The 16,593-nt window shown below is 39.2% G+C and overlaps 1 protein-coding gene and 1 non-coding gene across 2 annotated transcripts; both read left to right on the top strand.

Annotated features, from left to right (window-relative positions):
* Positions 1-27: 27 nt before the first annotated feature.
* On the top strand, positions 28-7,753 carry LOC105805677 (histone H2A type 1-H-like). Its single transcript, XM_012638607.1, has 2 exons — positions 28-410; positions 7,713-7,753. Exons 1-2 carry the CDS (start codon positions 28-30, stop codon positions 7,726-7,728), a joined length of 399 nt encoding a protein of 132 aa, XP_012494061.1. The 3' UTR covers positions 7,729-7,753.
* Positions 7,754-11,533: 3,780 nt separating this feature from the next.
* TRNAT-AGU lies at positions 11,534-11,607 on the top strand. The gene has a single exon. It is a non-coding gene; the product is annotated as a tRNA-Thr (tRNA).
* The last annotated feature ends 4,986 nt before the right edge of the window (positions 11,608-16,593 follow it).

Genomic DNA, 16,593 nt, shown 5'->3' with positions numbered 1-16,593 from the left:
TGCCACCAGGAGTTTATCGAAGTCACTATGTCCGGACGTGGCAAACAGGGCGGCAAAGCTCGCGCCAAGGCTAAGACCCGTTCTTCTCGAGCGGGTCTCCAGTTCCCTGTGGGCCGAGTGCACCGCCTGCTCCGCAAAGGCAACTATGCCGAGCGGGTCGGAGCTGGCGCCCCGGTGTACCTGGCGGCGGTGCTGGAGTATCTGACCGCCGAGATCCTGGAGCTTGCGGGCAACGCGGCTCGCGACAACAAGAAGACCCGCATTATTCCTCGCCACTTACAGCTGGCCATCCGCAATGATGAGGAGCTTAACAAGCTGCTGGGCAAAGTCACTATCGCGCAAGGTGGTGTCCTGCCTAACATCCAGGCCGTGCTGCTGCCCAAGAAGACTGAGAGTCACCACAAAGCCAAGTAAGGAGCGAGGTTAGGAACGCTGATAAAACAAAGGCTCTTTTCAGAGCCACTTAAACTATCTTAGAAAAAGCTGGACACACCATCTGTTGTAGGCGATTTTGACTGTCATATTGTAAAATGCTCCTCAAGGCTAAGGAAAGTGAAGCAACTCACAAGTGTATGTAAATTCGCCTACTGGAAGGCAATAGAGGCTGACGGGGTTAGTATGTTCGGGAGGCTTACTTAGCAGGACTAACAGGTGAAGTTAAACACGAAATCCGTGAAACCTGTTTTCTTAATTCTTGCCCTAACAATATTAGTAGCCATGAGTGCAATATACTGGTGATCCTTCAAAAGCAAGTTTAGCGCTTTTGAGTACTATACTGGAATAGAATGCTGAAAAATAACTTTGACTCTTAACCAGCTCAGTGATTTTTCACCAGGTGATGGAATTCTTAAAATACTCTTAGTAACAATTTTTCCGTTCTTTAAGATTTGGTTCTAACAGCAGTTACGAGACTTTGATTTGTTGGTTAGAATTATGCAGAACTTACTGGGTCTCATTAAATTCTTGGCCCTATTTATTTGAAACACATGTATTCACTTACTGCATTCTTCCAGTAGCTTAGGATACAACAGTGAATGTCACCTAGAAAATTTACCACCATGTAAATTACTTCTAGATTGGAAAGACAAGCATGTAATCGTGTAATATGTCAAGTAATATATATCCTATGAGAAAAAATCCTAAGGAGGTAAACTGTAATGCGTAATGGGGACTATTTTAGATAGGGATTAGCAAAAATAACCTCTTTGAAAGTGTTACTTGATCAGAGAGCCACTTAAATTGAATTTAGAAAATGAGACAGCTCTCATGAAAAGAGGCAACTGAAAGTGCAAAAGCCTTAAGACAAAATGTTTGGCATTTTGTGAGAATAACCAGAAGACCTATGAGGCTAAGTAAAAGCAAGTAATATTATGTGGGGGGAGAGGGGAGGAGAAAACCCATAATATAGGGCTTTGTAGGATATATAAATTGATGTGGACAAGTAATCAAAAGCGATAGCAATCCTGATCTGAGATAAGCTTGATAACACAAAGTAGCTAGGTAGAAAAAGCTGTGGAATCTAAGCCACTTTTTAAAAAAAGACACCATAAAAATATTATAACTATATGGTTCACAAACTTAGAAGATTTAACAGGACAGTTTATAATTCAATACAGATTTGCTACCCCCATCTTTGCCTGAAGAAACATTGTATAGAAAAATGATAAAATGCAAGAGACCCAGAAAGAGAAATTATGGTATGGTGACACATGTTGGGTTCTTGGTATGCAGATGCTCAGAAGCTGATTGCATCTTGGGGTGCAAGGTGTTTATTAGGGATCAACATCTGTAAAAGGAGGCAAAAGAACTAGGATTGGGCAGAGGACAATGTCCAGCTGGTAGTACAAACCAGATAAATGCTCAACCAACTCGGTGGAGAAGCTCTGGAGCCAATACTGACAGGCAGAGTTGCCCCACTTTGGGCCAACAGGACTCTGGACCGCCCTTCTTATCCCCACATTGCACTACTGGAAGAGGACTGCCCTGGGGAAGGGTGTGGCCTTACATCCGGTGGAGCTCTGCAACTGAGGCAAACACTGCAGGAGCTGACCGCTGGTGCCTGTCTGCTAACTCTGCTCTCTGCAGTTTGACAGCAAGTCCCTCCTTGAAGGAGGACCTGGGTAATGCATTTCCGTGTCTATGACTTACTGTAAGGTAATTGTAAATACCAACGTTGAATAATGTCTATGATAATGTCTGTGAGACTGACTTTAGAATACATAGCTGGTGTTATTTTATTTTCATCATGGAATTCAAGGGGGATGCATTTTCTTTTAGAGAAATGAGAAAACTTGGACTATCTACAAAATCTTTATTAATTTGATATACTCGAGTAAGAGTTTTTTCCTCAGTCATTGCAAATGGAAGGTAATATAAAACAATTATAAGGTATATGCCAGAGTTTTCCTGCTAGATCCAGCAAATCTCTTCACTTTTTCCATACTGGGAAATAATCCAGCTTTGCCCCATAATGTGGAAGCTTCAAAATGAATATGTGAGGCCCAAAGGAACAGAGTGAACCTTTAGAGGAAACGTAGAAGAGATATTTTGTACCACCACTTGTGGACTACTATGTAACATGAATGTGTTCAATTCTCACAACTCTCTGAGGTGGATTCTAATTTAGAAAAGAAAGTATGGTGTTATTACTTTATCCAGTCTGATTCTCAATTTGTAGGAAAATTGGCCATCGGCCAAATCCAACCTGAAGCCAAAAGGCAAGGACTAAATTCATATATAGATCAGCTTCCTGAGGACATGGGATGGAGCAAGGGGAGAGAAAATCTAGACCCACAAAAGTAAATATCTGACACCATCCATTCCTTTTGTCCTTTGACATTACTCTTACCCTTTGCTCAAGTCAAAAATCTATATTCCAGCACAGCACGTGTGAAATCACAACCAGCTCATAGGGTTATGTCAGTTTGTTCATAATCCTACGTTAAACCTAAAATGTTGGCCAGGCACAGTGGCTCACACCTGTAATCCTACCTCTCTGGGAGGCTGAGGCGGGCGGATTGTTTGTGCTCAGGAGTTCGAAACCACCCTGAGCAAGAGTGAGACCTCCGTCTCTACTAAAAATAGAAAGAAATTAATCGGACAACTAAAAATATATAGAAAAAAAATTAGCCGGGCATGGTGGCACATGCCTGTAGTCCCAGCTACTCGGGAGGCAGAGGCAGAAGGATTGCTTGAGCCCAGGAGTTTGAGGTTGCTGTGAGCTAGGATGATGCCCAGCGCTCCAGCCCGGACAGCACAGTGAGACTCTGTCTCAAAAAAAAAAACAAAAAACCTAAAATGTTAGTCATCACCGTCTTAGAAGGTACTCAGATACAAAGTAAGGTATAATTAGTTAACATTATAGGAACAAAACTGCTATGAATTCTGCTTCTGTAGATTATCATGAGGGTTTAAGTTAGTAATCACAAACTGGGCATGGTGGCTCACGCCTATAATCCCAGCACTTGGAGAGGCCGGAGAGGCCGGGGTGGGAGGATAGTTTGAGCCCAGGAGTTCAAGGTTGCAGTTAGCTATGATCACACAACTGCAGTTGCATTCGCATTCCAACCTGGGTGACAGAGTGAGACCCTGTCTCAAAAAGAAAAAGAGTAATCACAGCTTCCTTCTTCTAAAATTCATTCCTTGTTACCCTGATCTCTGTCAGGATTCTTTACATGGCGATATAAAGTATGCCTTTATTCCTGTGGAATCTGTCCTTGTGGTCTTTTCTTGATGGTTTTGCTACAACTTTTAATTGACCAGGGCTTGTGGGCAAAGAACATTTAGAGGCTTCCCTGGGTTAGTAGTATCTTTACTTCTACTGGACAGCAGACACTCAATTACCTCCTGGATACTGGGACCAATCATTCCAGCGAGAAGGACACTTTTCTCTGCCTATTGGTTCAATGGCATGAAAGGACTAAAATGACCAGAAGCAGTTCTCAAATTCCAATTGATTTAAAAGGTGACAATGCTTCCTAGTGGAAACATTTATGCAATGGACACGAGGACCCTCAATCTCTCGGAGCTTAAGGTCAAAGGGATAAGATACAAAATTCTCCAAATGGATTACTGAGTAATAATGAGAAGAGTTATTCCTACCTCTACTCTTTGATTCACATATATATGCATTCTAGATATGGGGGATATGGCTCTATATTTTGGCAAGTGTTTTATTAATAATACTTTTTAATACTATCACAATGGCAATTAAGTATCAACATATGGATTTGGGGGAACACATTTAGACCATAACAGTTTTCAAGAGGAGGGAGAGATCAACTGTGTCAAATGCTGCTGAGAAGTCATGTAAGATGAGGACTTAACAAGTATTAGATATAGCCATTTCAACTAGTGAAATTTAAAAGATCAGTTTAAGTGGAGTGTTGGAGAAGGCAGGTTGAAGGAGATTAAATAAAGGAATGAGATGAAAGAAATAGGAGTTTGATAACAGTTTTGGGAAATATAGCCATAAAATGAAGGGCAGAACTATCAGTAGCTGAAGGAAAAAAATGAAAGCAAGAGAACATTTCATTCAGATGGAAGAAATAAAATCAGCTTTGAATGCTGATAAGAAAGACCCTATAGAGATCAAATAGTATTTTTTATTATACAGGAGAAAGAGAAAAATATTGCTGGAATTATGCCCCTGAGTAGAAGAGAGAGTTTTTAATTTATTTCTTATAGAAAATTTAGAAATTCAGAAGTGGAAGTGTAACAGAGTAGTCACCCCTCCTCCCATAGATATGGAAGGGAAATATTGAGAGTGGGGAATATGTAACAGAGGGAATGGCCTGGAAAAAAATGGCAAAAATATTTTCTTTCTCTTTAAAACATTCTTCACTCCTTTTTGAGAACTAAAGCCTATATCCCTGCCTCAGGCCAGGGGTTGGGAGGGACAGGTTAAGTCTTTTGCTTATTTGTGCAACAGAAGATGACCCACCCTGACCTGGTAAAGGGAGGTCCTGGGCAGAGGTCAGGAGATTGTCTTCAGCAGAGATGAGATGATCAGAATCATCAGCAGTAGTTGAACAATAATTGCCAGAAGCTGAGAACCCAGCCTTTAAAAGCTCTGTATTTGCGCGAATGTTTAGGAAATTTAGATTTTGAGATGAGAAGGTCTACCATTTTTCCTCCTTTGCTGGCAAGGTAATAAAACTTATCTTTCCTCCTCCCCAAACCACTTGTCCTTGTTCTTCTGATTTAGCCTGGTAACAGAAGAGTGCATGACATTGGTAAATGTAGAGCTAGTAGGTCTCTTATCTTTCTGGGAATCACTGTAGTTTATGTGTCAGATAAAATCCCCAGAATGGCCTTCAAAAGTACGCACAAGAAAAGAGGCTTTATTTTTTTTAGAGACAAAGTCTTGATTTGTCACCTAGGCTGGAATGCAGTGGCTGGATCATAGCTCACTGTAACCTTCAAAGTCCTGGGCTCAAGTAATCCTCCCGCATAGCTAGGATTACTGGCATGCACCACCATGCCCTGCTAATTGTTTTTTTTTTTTTTTTTTTTTTGTAGAGTCGGTGGAGATTGGGGGGGGGGGGTCTCGCTGTACTGCCTAGGCTGATCTTGAACTCCTGGCCTCAAGCAATCCTCCCACCTTGGCCTCCCAAAATGCTGGGATGGCAAGAACCACCCTGCCTGCGACACCAAAGACACAGCTTTTCTCTCTCCTTATAGAGAATCACATTCAGATCATCCCTAATGCCAAAAACATCCCAGCAGAAAATGCTGAAAAGCACTTCCATCCACAGCAGCTTTCTAAATGGAATGGGGGAAGTTCCTCAGGAAAGGAAAGGAAGGAGAGATCCAATTTAAAGAGACCTGAGACAGAAAGGGGGCAGCCTGCTTACTGGTTGCATTTCCTGTCTTTGAGCTCATGTCCTTGAGATTGAGAAAGCCCGCAGGTCTCTTCCCTGATAAAAAGAATTAATGTTGGGAAGCAGATAACTCTTCATTCACCAAACCTGCCAATAATTTGGATGGTTTTGTATAATCTAGAGGAAAGGAGATAAAGAAAAGCTCAGAAAATTAAACACATTGTTTTGGCTCTGCTGAGAAGCTTTATTGGGGACAGTTGCTGGGATAATTTTGAGCTCCTTTCTTTAAACTACTATCAATTCTTTCCCACCAAACATCAGAACGTGAGCATCACCCTCCACTCATAGTAAAGCCATGCCTATGCTGCCAGGCCAGATGCCGTTGGGAGAAGTTGGTTTCATAGAGCATTGGATTATAATCTCTGCCCATTCATTCATTCTGCAATCAAACAATATTGATAAAGAACCTACTAAATGGGGAGCCCTCATGATAGACTATTGAACAAAATAGATACCTCCTCTTGGAGTATATGGTAGAAGGAGGAGAGAGACTGACATTAATGAAATAACTCTAGTAACTTGTACATCATCATAAACCAATATAGGGGCTCTGAAGGAAAAGTAAAAAAGAATCAAGGAATAGAGAGAATAAAGAAATTTGACCCAGACTGGGAGGAATATGTTGCGTGGAGAGGGGAGGGAGGTCAGGAAACGCTTCCCTGATTAACGGCAGCTGAAGCATGAATCAAATTTAACCAGGTACAGAGAAGAAAGGAAATCATTCTGTATCAAGGGGAAAGCACATCCAGGACCTTGACTGTAGAAGGCATGTTTGTAGAACATCAAGCCAGGGAGGAAGAGAAGTCCTACAGAGCTTTGGAGCCACACAAGAAGCACGTTGTTATGTCCCCCTTCTGGGAACCCAGGTGGACAGGAAGAAAGAAGTTTCCCTATGAGGTCTGAGCGCCCCAAGACACAGCATTTTCTGACAGCTGCAGGGGTGGGGAACCTGCAGCCTTGAGGCCACACGTTGCCTTCTGGATCCTCAAGTGCACCTTTGGACTGAATCTACATTTTACAGAACAAGTCCTTTTAATAAAGGGATTTGTTCTGTGAAGTTTGGGTTCAGTTGAGGGGCCACATGTGGCCTTGTGGCCACAGGTTCCAAGCCGAGTCTGGGGCACGCCTTACTGGCTTCTCACAGATATGTCAGTCAGGGTGAGGCCACGTAGTTTCCTGGGACCAGAGACTCACTCTTGGCACCTGTTGAGATGCTAGATGCCATGTTAAGCACCCAGAGATTCTGACCAGGTTGGCTAAAAATGCCACCCAAGCAGGTCCCCTTCAAAGCAGTGTCCTCTCCCTTTTGTTGCCAAAGGTCTGAGAACCACACTTTTAAAACTGAGCAAGAGACGTGCATGGGTTGGAGGTGGAAGTGAGAGTAGGAAGTTTGCAAGTACAGTATTACCAACCCTAGAGAGGAGCCACCAAATTTGGAAAATTCCAGATAGTGAAACTTAATTTTCATTTTCTTTGGTTTGCCATAAGCAACATATCGGGGGTGGGGCATGGTTAAAGGCATAAACTGAGTAGGTAATTCTAAATAAGGACAGAAGACTGTTAGGTATGGAGCAGAGAGAGAGAGAGAGAGAGAGAGAGAGAGGAGAGACACGAAGCCTCATGTGTAACAAAATGCTGTTTATTTTGAGCATGTGGGTGCAGATGAGTGGAGTTCGGAAAAGGCATCCGTGAGAGAAAAGGGGAGAGCCTTGGGTTTTATAAACGGTTTTTCTGGGGGGAGTAAATAAATTCTTTTCAAACAACTGGGAGGGATAAGGAAAGTAAATTCCCCTCTTATACTCCATTCCTTTTATCTCCTTATCTCCCTAGGGAACAACGGGAGTGATAAGCATCTGTAAACATCATCCTTGTCAGGAGGGATAAGGAAAGTAAGTTCCCCTTTTGCATTTCATTTCTTTATCTCCCTAAGGGTCTGGCAAATGCTAATAAACCCCTAGGAAGGGGAGAGGGGTGGGTTTTATAGGAGGTTTGGATGGAAGTTTGGGGAGGGTGAATTCTTTAAGCCTAACATTCCACCCATTTTATTATATACGTGTAAGAAAAGGAAGGGCAAGGTATGAGAAAGGGAAAAAATTAAAAATTAGAAAGATTGGGAAGCAGACGTCATCGTCTTTCCGAGTAGGTTGCCTGCTACTTTGGGAGAGAATCAGCAAAGAGAGTAGGAGAGCTCAAGATTGATTTTTAGCTGTTATTAGAAAATTAGGAGATTCAAGGCCGCCCTAACAAAGGCAAAGTGCAAGGTAGATGATAAAAAAAAAAAAATAGATATTCGTGAGAAATGGCTGAAGGAAGAAGCCTGCAGCTGGTGGCCTTTGGTGCCATGCAGTAATTGTATAGCAGTTAGTACTCTGTGTTGTGGCCTCAGTTTAAATCCAAATTTCTAAATATCCTGTCTGGGCCAATGCTGAGAAACTGTAAACTTTGATAATCTGGAGAACACTGTAAGAATTTGAGGGGGAAAAAAAACCATGGACCAAAAGAATAGCCCCTGTCTCTAGAACACCCAGTTTCCAGAGTGAGTTAGGACAGGACAAGTAGACGGGGTGAGGTAGAAGTGGAGAAGAGTTGATCTGAGATGAGGATTTGGCAGGGAAGAAAAAGTACTTCATGCTACCTAGGGAACCCATGCCAGGTGACTGGAGACAAGTAGATCCCCAGAGGAGATTCCATGAGCTCAGTTCTTATGAGTAGCACAGCACTCTGAGAACACACAAATGGAACTTCATCTCTCCTGGCTCTCCTGGATTGTTAGTGCTCAAAAAATACTTTCTGTCTCCTTATGCATATTTTTAGCAGCTTATTAGAAGTTTGTTAAAAGTTTCAGCATAAGAGTATCTTCTTTTTATTTCCTTCTATGGGGCTAAAATAGACCCCATTTCTTCTCCAACTATCCACCTGAAATTCATACTAACAAAGCTTCAAAGATATTATAACTGAGCTGAAATGTCTTTTACTTTAAGATGTCTTCCTTCCAGCAGCCCGGGTTCAAGGCTTCTTGCTAGCAATCTAACAGCATTCACAGCAATTATCCATGTTCACTTGTACCATAGTCTACCTCAATTTTCTCTTTTGGGTATCTTATCTCTACCCAGTTTTACATGAGTGAGGACAGGGACCAAGTATGTATTGACCCCAAAGGACCAGCTCTTGTCTATTCTTCTGCCACAAATGAATGATAAAATTCAGAATTAGGGCAAAGACAAACACCTTGATCTTGCAATTCTCTAGAATACATTTTCTCCCTTTGTTACTGGCCTGAGTAGAAGAAATCCATGTAATTTGGCTCTGAGGCTACCTCTCAGGGAGAAAGCTAGGATCCTAGATCTGGATCAGAATCAACTTATAGTGCCAGGAGAGTAATAGGGATAAATAAGACTCATCCTATGTGGTTTGCTCAAAAAGTAGAGAGCTTACTTGGTAAGCACCATATAGTACTTGGTACAAAGTACGTGTTTGTATTAAATATGTCAGGTTCTCTGATTCACAATACTGTTTTATAGCTTTGAGTAAGTATCACTAGAAATCTTGTACAAACTAAACAGGGGCATTATGAGATAAAAAGTTTGGATTTTCCAGGTGTTCTTTTATGAAGAAGTGGGAACATCTTACACAACTGCTAACCGCATTTGCAGAAAGAAAATTTCCTAACTCTGTCTATGGCACTCATGGTCTTGAACTGGATTTTTAACATTTCTTTGTCTTGTCATCCTCATTTCTCAATGGAAGTTAATGAGCATTACCACCTTCTACAATTGTTCTAAATGCATGATGACACTAACTCAGTGAGGTACAAACTAAAATTAAGCTGTTGTTATTGTTAAATAAATAAATAGCATTGCTACTTAGGTGACAGAAGGCTTTCATGCAGTGGTGATACTGCAAACACTGGTACCAGCCTCAACATCTTTTTAAATTGACTGCAATCCTCTGCTTTTTTGATGGTGATAAGCTAATTCCAACCATGGCAGGAAGGGTTTTGTCTGTCCTTAAGATTGAGGTTTATTTGAAGATTTGAGCTAGGCTTTTTATATGGCTGATGATGGCCAAAATGTTTGCTATAATAGGCCATAAAATGGAGGGAAGGCATAGAGGTTGTGGAGAAAGAGGTAGATCCTAGGAAGAATGGCCCCAACAGTCATGGAATCATGGAATCGGAAATCAGGTAAAGAACTTTACTTCTAATAGCAGCAGAAACCCAGATGGAGTGTTCTAGGCAGGAGGTGGAGAGTGTTAATTTCTCTCAAGTGTACAGCAACCTGTCTGAAGCCACACCACCCTAACCCCTGCTTTATGTTAAAGTGTCTGCTCATAGCTTGGGAAGCTTTCCACAAGGAGAAGCAAAGGGCTTTTCCTCCAGGGCCTTAGGCCTTAGCAAAACTTTTGAAACATTTTGCTGCCAGGGAGAAACAGAAGTCAGATAATAACTAAACTTCACAAAGAACCTCGGCCAAGAAAGCTGAAAAATTTATAAATCCTGGCTTAGTAAGTAGAAATTCATGGCCCACATTGAGCTAAATCAGAAGCAACCCCACACTTAGTTAAGAAATAAAAACTCAACCTCAATCTAAATGATTTCTCATCTCTCCAGGGCCTTTCATTTAGTGGGTGCTCAGTGAACACATACACCCTCATCCCTCCCCATAAAGCACAAAGCAGTTCTTTAAACATTTCAGGATGTTGGTCTCTTCTGCTTTTCCCCATGCGAAGCTGTATTTAGCTAAACATGCTACAACCCCTTCTACATGGGTCAAACTGACCTGGAGCCTGAGGTAAGAGGTCATGTGACTCCCCCATGCCCAAGTTAGAGGTTCCCAGCACCCTGTGAGGGTTATCACATTGTCCTCTACTTTTGTCTTGTCTCTGTATCCCCCACTCAGTTTTGCAGTCTAGGAGGACAGGAATCAAGTCTGTTTTAACCCAGCAGGCCAATGAGCAGAACAAGACTGTGACAGAAGCAAAAATATACATCCTGCTGAGCTCTCTGTGAATACCTAACTGGTTGCTTCTAACAGCAGATGTCCTGTTGAGGCCAAAGCTATTAATGATATCTTTGAAAGAAAGGGTCTCACTGTGCCTGGTTTGGAATAGTGGGAAGCCAGGGGACCGTGAGTCTCCTCTGGGTCAGTGTGTCCTCATCTGGGCTTGCTTTCTTGTGCCAAGATGGACAAAATGGAAGAAAGCATGATTGGTTTTTTGTTTTAGCAAATTTTTAAAACTTGCTTTTTTACCTCCCTATAGAATAGAAATTCTGTAATGGAAGATATTTCTGCTGTTTTGTTCACTGTTCTATCTCCAATAGCTAGAAAAGTACCTGAAACACAGTAGTGACTCAACATTTGCAGACAAAATGAATTAACGGAGAAATAAATTAAAAATATGTTGTAATATCCAATATTTCCTCTAGGGGGAGGTAGTCACCATGAAATAGAAATAATTCATTTTTAATTTGAAATCAGTTTTAAAACCTTGCACTAAAGAAAGTATTTTTTCAATGTTGTAGTTCCTGTTTTATTACAAATTCAGAAACACAGATGTGTTTTCTTTGTCACAAAAACAAGTGAGCTTCTGGCAAATTACTACATTTCACAAAACATTATAAATACGATATATCTGAGACTATATCCTAGAGGGGCCCTGTGGCTTAGCTGGTCAAAGCGCCTGTCTAGTAAACAGGAGATCCTGGGTTCGAATCCCAGCGGGGCCTTCCTTGTTCAATTTTGCATTTTCAATAGTGTGTTACCAATAAATATGTTGAAGATGCACTGAGCAATTTATAGGGGTGAAGTCTATATTGGTCATTATTTCAATTACAAAGAGTCTCTTGCCAAATAATTGCATCACTATGAGGGTTAGGATGAAGGGGAAAATGTATACGGTTTGTGTAATTGGTAGAAAGCAATGGGTTTGCTGATGACTGCTAAATTGGGATATATGGGTTGTACAAAAACTTATCTTGTGGTGTGTAGTACACAATAACATTTCAAATTCTGTCTTACAAGTCTCCAATCTTTTAACCTGTGATCGCTAATATCTTCAGCTAAATGATAGATTTTCATTAACAATGTCAGATAAAGAATTAATAAGCCATGGCATATGGTTTGGATTCAATTCATTTTTATTTTTGAGAACAAGTTAAGAGAACAGTGGTGAAATTTAGATTCTCACCATTTCAGTTTTTATAACCCTAAGAATTGTCATATGTATATATCACTAGAACCTATTAAGTGTGAAGGGGAGAAAAGTGGAGCTCAATGATATTTTGAGGAAATAAATCACAAATAGATTATCACTTTCTTGAATATTAAGTGACAATGTAGTCCTTAAAGTATACTCTGTGTAGTACTGGCCTACACATTAGGCTTCTCAGTTTTACCTAAAGAGATTTCAAAGGTTATGATCAGAGTTCCACCAGAGTCATTGTCTTTTCACTTCATTAAAAGTAATCCTGCACTATGCCTGAAATCCTGCTTATACTTCACAGTAAACCTGATTTCTGCTTCCTCATTTTATTCATAGCAGTTCTCCACCATCTATTTCCAAAGGAATGTGAGCAAACTTTAATGCTGCAGTACTCTCTCCTTCTTGCAAACTAAATCCAGTGAAGGCTGAAAATATCCCTACATTTACATATAATATTAAAGTGTAATTTCTGCCCTGTATTTACCAAAAATTCAGTCAGAGAGGGACATATATGTTCTTGGGTACATGTCAGTTAAGTGGCACCAAATGATCCCTGTGTGAAACATAAAGTAGAAAACATAAATCAAGAGCCAAACTCTGATTATCTAACTAACCTGTTACTCCAAACTCAGCCTGCATTGAAGGGAGGCTTCCTCCATTATTAACATATTCTCAGACTACCTCACAGCCTGGTTGAAGGATGAAGAAGTAGAATCCTCCCTCCTCTCCTGTTATATTTAGGAAAGAAGGGAGAGATTTCAAATTAACAGGAATGACAGACGATGAGACAGAATACATGGTGTCAACATTATTTCAAGTTTTGCAAAATAACAGGGATTCAGTGAAGATTTTTTATGGAGGAGTGACATGAAATATTCTTAGATAATGATTAAAACAAATTCAAGAAAGCAAAATGGACAAACTAAAATAAACAGAGGAAACAAAGCAAAAGGAACAACATTTAAAAATGAAAGGTCTGGCAGTTTACTAGCAGTTGTTTGGTTTTTAAAGAGACAGATTTATAAGTCAAATCTCGAAATATTTTTTAATGACAAAAAAATTTTTTACACTCTGGAACAGGCAGAATATTCTTCAGATAGACCATTTCATCTCAAGAGCCTCCTGCTCTTTGCTTTAATTCTCCTATGGACCCAACGATTCAGTTATCAAAAGACTGGTATTTAAAGGACTCTGAATTAGAATGCTGCTGTTGAAAAACATAAGCAATTGATTAAACTATATCCTCATGATTTAAGTATGTAAAAATACAAACTTGGAATGCTTGTTCTGTTAGCAAACAATTCCAACACAAATTTTTTAAATACTTACTAATTTATTTGAACATAACAATGATGAACATATTATATGTTAATAATTTTTAAAATTTTTTTATTTGATATATATTTATGCATATTTGAGGGTACTTGTGATATTTTGATACATGTATACAATGTGTAATGATCAAATCAGGGTAATTGGGATATACATCTTAGTAACAGTATGAAATCAGTTCTGACCTTGAGCCCAGGAGTTAGAAGCTGCAGTGAGCTGTGATCATGCTACTGCACTCCAGCCTGGGCAACACAGCAAGACCCTATCTCCAAAAAGAAAAAAATAGAAAAAAAAGGGGGGAGGGTAGAAATTAGTTCTGACCTTGTGGACTCTTGAGATCAATAGTAAAGTGTCAGATTGTTCCAAAATGTGAAAGAACTTAATGAAGGTAAAAATTTGGAAATGAATTATATTTACCTTTGTTTATAATATCTGAGTTTGAAAAGCTATGTAATATGTTAAAATATAGGAAAATCTACTCAATTTTGATAAACTTGTTTTCTTGGCTCACTGTTTATTGCCCTCACCCACAATATAAAAGGTATTTGTTTATTTTTTGCCTATGTAATCTGCTTAGATATCAAATATTCTGTGTTTTAGCAGAATAATCTGTTATGGTTTATGCTGACTTTATGATGTCCTTGATTATTTAAGAAAACAAATGTTTCTCACTTAGGAATAAGCTAAAGTTCTTTACAATCATGTTAACTTCTATGTTATTTTTTAATGTTTTATTGTCACTTTGAAGTAGCCAAGTATTTTCTCAAGCATCCATGATCCAATTTCAATCCTAAGTGTTCCAAGTCCTGATAAATTTTAGTATTTGCATTCCACAAATCAAATCCTAAATGTAAAATAAAACTCTCAGGATATCTTTTGTACGTAAAAGTGTCTCTGATATTTCCCAGAAGGCCTCCAGAAAATCATAAAGATTTGTGTTTTCACTTTATATAAAGAGAAGTGCTATGAAGAATTAGGCCTATTTGATATGTTACTACCAATGAGTTGCATAGAAGAGTTATCAAATTAGAAGAGATTCCAAAAGAAGGAAGAGAAGAAAGAGGAAAAGGAGAAGTAAGGGGAGGAGGAGGGGAGAAAGTAGATGAGAAGGAGGGAGAGAAATGCCTATTTTCTTTAGGTTAAATTTGCATGGTTAAAATGTTATTACTGTAATATAAATATTCCAGAAATTATATACCGAATGGGAATTTCCTAGAGATTTATCACTGCTCTCACTGTCCATGACATGTTTCTATTTATCAGAGTCCTAGTGTTACTTTTCCTGATATTAGGCAACAGCAGTAGAGTGTAATAAGTTATAATTTCAATCTTTTTTTTTAAATGTTAACTTAGTCACAACTTTGCTTTTTTAATTTGAATCTAGAATCTTATAGGCCAGTGGTTTACATTGGGGATTTATGTTACTTACATATGGAGTTTTGTTAATATACAAATGTATGAGACCTACTGTACACTTACTGAATCACTCTACTTGATATTATTGATATATTCTTGACATATTCTTACCATATAGTTTATCTGTTTGTGGTATATTATGTTGCAGAATTGTTATATGTTATATCTCAAGAATTCTTTTTCTATAAAGATTATGTTCAGCCACTTTTATAAATTAAATTCAATGTTTACTATCTTCTTTGAAAATATGATTAACCACCATGTTCATAACTATTATATTTTGTCTAAAATTTATTTTGGATTGGCTTTATTATCTTGTTTTACATGCCACAGAAAAAACAAAACCCCTTATTAGTGTCATTATTCTTGCTACAAACTCTCATCAGATCTTTTGCTTTTAAAAATTATAAATAATAAATTAACTACAAGCATTTTAAATTTTTTGTCTTTTGTTTTACTTTGATACTTCCCTGAAAGCCCTTGCAATCAGCTACAGGCCAGAGTGCTTCGTCTTCAACAAAGGACTAAAGCCTCATGGAAAAAGACTATGCCAGGTATTTTTGGGTAGAGGCTTCTGATGGCATCCCTAAACAACTTTAAACTGTTTACTAAGCCAGCATTTCCAGAACTCTAGTCAATAAACAAATGGATTCATGAGACTGTTCTGAGGAAATAAAACAGTCCTGCCAACAAAAAGACCCTTTCATATCAATAGAAGAAAGAGAGAACACATTGTATTGAGTAAGCATTATCAGATTTACATATATATAAAGAAGCCCAACAGTGATGACAAAGTTAGAACAAAATCTCACTCACTTATGTAGAAAAACTTAAGAAAAAAACAATAACTTCTCTTAACACCTGGAGAAGCAAAGAGCTGCACCTTATGGCAATCTCTCACACATATGTGAGAGACCCCTGAGCTAATTCTAGAGGTACATTTATATATATCTAAAGTTTATTTTGTCCACAACCTTAGAAATCAGCCTACATTGATAAAACTATAGACTGAGTTTAATTCTTTAATAAAAATACTTATTTCTATTCTGAAGATTAGAGTAAGGACTCAGACTCACTATATCTCCAAGGATACACTCTATGAAGGGGGGAGGAGGGGTGAGCACTTTGCCTTATATAAATAGAGAATATCGTTTTCATTTACCCTTACAACTGATAACTTAAGATCTAATGGAACAAGAATTAACCTCATAGGATTGCGTGAACTTACGAGGGATGGTTGTAGTTTTTATTTGGAATATTGCTGATTTTTTTTTTTTTTTTTTGAGACAGAGTCTCGCTCTGTTGCCCGGGCTAGAGTGCCGTGGCATCAGCCTGGCTCACAGCAACCTCAAACTCCTGAGCTCAAGGGATCCTCCTGCCTCAGCCCCCTGAGTAGCTGGGTCAACAGGTGCGTACCACCACACTCCGCTAACTTTTTCTATTTTTAGTAGGTACAGGGTCTTTCTCTTGTTCAGGGAGGTCTCAAACTCCTGAGCTCAAGTGATCCACCCGCCTCAGCCTCCCAGAGTGCTAGAATTATAGGATTACAGGCGTGAGCCACCGCGCCTGGCCTTTTTTTTTTTTCTGTCTCCCCCTCACCCCATTTTGCATTTTTCACCAGCAATGAATGAGAGTTCCTGTTGCTTCCACATCCTCACCAGCATTTGGTGTTGTCACTGTTTTGAATTTTAGCCATTCTGTTAATAATGGGTGTGTAGTGGTATCTTGTCATTTTACTTCATTGATTTTTTATTTATTTATT

Source organism: Propithecus coquereli, unplaced genomic scaffold (assembly GCF_000956105.1).
Source record: "Propithecus coquereli isolate 6110/MARCELLA unplaced genomic scaffold, Pcoq_1.0 Scaffold131, whole genome shotgun sequence".
In the NCBI taxonomy this organism is placed as follows: Eukaryota; Metazoa; Chordata; class Mammalia; order Primates; family Indriidae; genus Propithecus; species Propithecus coquereli.
This window is presented reverse-complemented; position numbering and strand designations above follow the sequence as displayed.